General features: G+C 45.2%; 1 protein-coding gene across 1 annotated transcript in view; it reads right to left on the reverse strand.

Annotated features, from left to right (window-relative positions):
* The window catches only part of LOC310775925 (metalloreductase STEAP4-like), a gene marked incomplete at its 5' end in the record, with an annotated part of 12,511 nt that overhangs the window by 4,480 nt on the left and 3,031 nt on the right, over nt 1–5,000 (reverse strand). Inside the window, 5 exons of the mRNA XM_083636047.1 lie at nt 1,896–2,060; nt 2,178–2,220; nt 3,063–3,173; nt 3,293–3,387; nt 4,641–4,919. Of these exons, the coding sequence (XP_083492173.1) occupies nt 1,896–2,060; nt 2,178–2,220; nt 3,063–3,173; nt 3,293–3,387; nt 4,641–4,919 (693 nt within the window). The remainder of the gene's footprint in view (nt 1–1,895; nt 2,061–2,177; nt 2,221–3,062; nt 3,174–3,292; nt 3,388–4,640; nt 4,920–5,000) is intronic.

Here is a 5,000-nt window from a genome sequence, read left to right on the forward strand (position 1 = left end):
AAACTCATACCCATTGTGCAGCGTTATTATGGATCCAACTGCACTTCGGGGCAGAACACGCAGCATTCAAGCACCAGGATTACCCAGGCGGGCAACCATGCACACTGTTCTGAGTAGCGCACCAGGTATTTTCATCTCGCGTCAATCTGATAGCCTATATTTGAGGCAAGGTGGTGCCGGTGGTGGACGTACATATAATGTTAAATTACCTGTTCTTCTCATTAGGCTAGCCTGTTCTGCGTTATTGTCTAAAACATTATTTTTATCCTCAGACAATTTGACTTGAGTGCAATACTCAAGTCCCATGAGAAAAATGGGAAGAGATAACCAGCGTTAAAATTACTGCCTTGCATGTGGCCATGGATTCTTCCATTTCTCCATTTCACGATAGGTTTTGAATAGCAGGCATCTTCTCAAGTTTGCCTATGCAGATGCAGATGTTTGCAATGGAATAACGTTACTTTGGGACTGTAACCATATTGGTAACACTTTACAGTGCTATTAGATATATGTATGCAGTGCATACATATATCTAATAGATGCCCCTGGCAAGGGGGAGGCCAGGCTTCACTGTGCAATATGCCCTAACCCGACATATTACACAGAGGAGGAATACAGTAGTTGTACGGTTGGGAGAAAATGTAGTGTCGAATGAGACAGCTGTTTGGCGGAAAAGTAAAGCGCTGAAAATTGTCAAAATAGAGCGTACATGTACAGTACACAGATATTGATTTGTTTAGGTGGGCGTTGTTTTAGGTGGCTAAATTACGTTTTAGTTCTTGGCCCCGTGTACTAGAGAGACAGAGCTGTGGAGGCTGCTGCTTCAGAGTGCTGGGTCTCGATAAACGGTGCGCTCAGCGTCCAGAACACTGTACCTATTTCAGTTAGTGTATGGAACTATCTGATAGGACCCCACTTCAAACAAACCAAACTATCCGTTTAAGCTATCGTCTGCCTCCACCATCCAGTTTTGTGCTGGGATCTAAGCGCAGACACAGGTGTAGGCGTGGCCCAGGCGTGTCCGTGGGCCTCTAGCCTATCATCTCTCTCCCGCAAGTGTCATTTTGTGCTCTGGCGTAGATGCCGTTGCTATGATCCGAGCGTAAACAGAGGTTTGGGCGTTGACCGTGCCAAAATAGGCGTTCCAGCACAATGTGTTAGAAAAAAAGGCCTCGGGTGCTCTCAATTTTAACGCTCAACCCCCCCCCCCCCCCACACACACACACACACACACACACACACACACGCACGCACGCACGCAAACGCACATACACACACACACACGCAAGCGCGCGTGCACGCAAGCGCACACACACACACACACACACACACACACACACACTGACTTTGGTTGTGTGTGTGCGCACGTGTGTGTGTGTGTGTGTGTGGGAAAGAGAGAGAGACAGGCATCAACCATCAACACCTTCTAACCTCCGAATGGGTTGAGTTACACACATTTGATTTTTGATGTACCTTAATTAAACATTGAAAACAGGAAAAATAACAAAAACACAGGGACAACTGACCAGCTGTCACACCCATAAACGCACACACATGCACGCATGCGTAACGGCGTTGTGTAGGTGGTACTTGCAGCAATCCATGTTAAGGGCTTGTCCAGGGGTGGATTTGCCATGCCAAGAGAGCTAGCTCCCTTGGTGGAGCTGATTAACATGCCTTTATACCTGGGGAGTGAGTTTAACCAATCCACTCGCTACCACTCGGGACTCACAAGGAATCCGCGCTGATTCAACTCGGTTACACATGCACGCACGCACGCACACACGCACACACACACACACACACACACACACACACACACACACACCTTCACACGTGTAGACACTGTACATAACATGACACACACACACACACACACCCACACCAGTACCCACTTGTATAAAGCTGAACTCTCTCCAACTGAGGGCGTTGCTGACTGAGGGAAGAGACGTTATTCCCAACAGGATGTACAGGGCAAAACCCAAAATCCCCACAGAGTAATAAGAGTCAGTACGCCAGGCTGAGCTGCTGATGAACTCCATTGTCCTGTTCTCCTTGATCTGATAGTGAGAAAGGGTGAAACATCAGAATTGTATTAGGCAACAGTGTTTTGGACAAAACAAACTTTGAATTGATCAAAAATCAAAGGTTATTTTCTAACTCTGCGGCAGTCTTACCAGGTTGATGTTGCGTGCTGTAGCCCAGAATTTCACATAATATCTTGACAAAATGACAAAATTTGAGAAAATCAGCAGATAAATTCAGGTCATGCCTCCTTTGACATGTATATGCACCCTACTAGCCATTTACTGAATACATGATAAATAAATAAATAAATAAATAAATAAATAAATAAATAAATAATATATATATATATATATATATATATATATATATATATACATTATATATTCAAGTAATAATTACATACTGTAGGTGATTTAAAAAATGAATTACTTAAAAACAATCCCAATATTACTCAATTACTGTTCAAGTAACTACACACAGGTTTAGGATGGTAGCTTCTCAAATTTAATGGCATGAGAGGGAATAAGGCTTGTAGGTATAGGCTTACGGTATATTGATTTCATCATATCGACATGTCGATGTGATAAAATACATGTGTAGAAAGTACATGTGTGTAGAAAGTAATTTACACAATTAAGCGTTGGCTGCTGCTAATATAAACCTTCCGTATAGATTGTTCCTTGAATTACTGTAATGGGTACAGAAGGTGTTTCTAAGGAAACTATGTCATTAAACTCAGGCTGTTACACTTGTGACAACTACAATGTAGTTGTAGTTATAATTTCTAAGTGTTTACCTTCTTAATTACAGCTTTAATAACTTGGTAATTTACTATGCTTACCATATACCCGGAAAGTGCCTATAGTGACCAAAATCTCTAGAATTCATCGTATGTTTTGGTGTAATTCAACAGCTAAAACTGAACATGAGGTTTCAGAGTTAATGAATATAGCAGGGTGTGTGGGGATGTATGCAGCTGTTATTGGACATACTGTAGCTAAAAGGCATGGGAGGATGCAATGAGTAGTACGCACCGTATGGGGATGATGAGAGTGTAGAGCACGTGTAGGAAGGCAAAGCCAAGAGCAACCAGACCAAGCTGCTTCCTGCACAGCATCCAGCGATCCAGCCAATCAGGGAAGCGCCTGGAATAGCCATACTGTATGTTTGCTGTGGCTTTATTATCATGTCAAAGACTCTAAAGATCAGACACCTCTGTCCCTATGTAACTCTGTCTGAGGTGCTGAGCATCATGATGTCTGACCTGTACTTGGTGCCTCTGTAGAGCTGAAGGAAGGAGGCCAGAACTCCAGGCAGGTAACACAGAGACAACATGATCAGAGACACAATGGGGAACACCTGGATGATGGCGGACAAACAGAGAAGAGATTGCTGTGAGAACACACAATCCACAGGATGAAGTCACATGATTGGAGGTGAAACACATCTTTGACAGAGAACACAAATAGAGAGCCAAGTCATGCCCACTTCCGGGTTAGGCATACGGACCAAGGGATTTCATCGCCATTTATTTTCCATAGACATTTGATAAAATGCTTATAAAAATAGTTGTACTTGGTCAGCTATATTTAGAATCAGGAGAGCCCATAACATTCCACCAAAATAAATAAATAACGTAAAAAATGTTAATCCGCTATTTTTATTTACTAGGCATCTCGCGCACGACGCATGCTCGATTCCTAGGCTCACCCGCTGCGCGGGCTTGCCCGCCCTGCAGCTCGGCTGCTGCGCGGCCTCGCCTGCTCTATTGGCATGCACAGCTCAACTTCGTATCATTGACATTGCAGTGCCTATGACATCATCAGTGATGCCATAAGATGATTCTGCTCTTATGACATCACATTATATCAACGAGCAACGGATTGTCAAAACGAATTTGACCATTGATGAAAAACATGACTTGGACATAACAAGCAAGCTATGAATCGATATCAACATTACCGTGGCCGCCGTAACGTTACTCCCCGTCCAGCAGGGGCGGACTGCATAATCTTTTTTTTTTTTTGCAGGCCAGGCCAGGCCACTCACTGAACAGCAGGCCAGGCGCCGCCTACTGGTTTACTAGTGGTTTTATTACTTTATTCAGGTTTAAAGTGGGTGCATCTCATTGTAAAATTGGACTTGCCAAATTGGGCTTCAAACGGCCCAAATCGGGCTTCAAACGGCCCAAATCTGGCTTTAAACGACACAAATTGGGCTTCAAACGGCCCAAATCTGGCTTCAAACGGCCCAAATTGGGCTTCAAACGGCCCAAATTGAGCTTCAAACGGCCCAAACTTTTCGCCGGCGTCCGAAGGGCGCACGTCAGCCCGTATCGGCCTGGCCTGCTTGGTATCTAATGCCCGGCCTGAATTAGGATCCCAGTCCGCCCCTGCCGTCCAGACAGATAAAGCTCCAGCAGGCAGCGATCTCTCGCAGGCAAGACTAACAACAGCGTTAGCCAATCAGCGGCCAGGATTGGATTTTCAACCAGAGAAAAAGCTTTTGCACATGGCGATGCCAGACCAAGAACAGCCAAATCCACAACTGTGGAGTGGACGTGCCTTCAAAGGTCTGGAGCCGGGCTAGCTATAGGCTACAGTATGTTCTACCTTGTTGGCCAGGGACACCATGATTCTGAAGGAGTTGTCTTTGCCCTGCTTGACGTATGTGTGGACCACATCTCCGATGAGCACGTAGAAGAAGAAGAAGGCGGTGAGCCCAATAGCCAGGCATAGTGGCAGCCTCCACTGTGGGAAGAGCTGCAGGGGGAAGTCCTCCAGCTCCCTTGCTGCTGACAGAGAGCCTCTGTCCAGAACACTCAGGCCCAGCCTGGAGGCTAGCTCTGCCACCGTCTGCTTCGCCTCAGCACTGTCCCCACACAGGAACACCTGGAACACATGCTTTTTAAAGCAACTGATATGCTACTCATGAGGCTTATACATCTTCATGATGTTCTATTTATGCATTTA

The sequence above is a fragment of the Poromitra crassiceps genome (genome assembly GCF_964638095.1).
Source record: "Poromitra crassiceps genome assembly, chromosome: 1".
In the NCBI taxonomy this organism is placed as follows: domain Eukaryota; kingdom Metazoa; phylum Chordata; class Actinopteri; order Beryciformes; family Melamphaidae; genus Poromitra; species Poromitra crassiceps.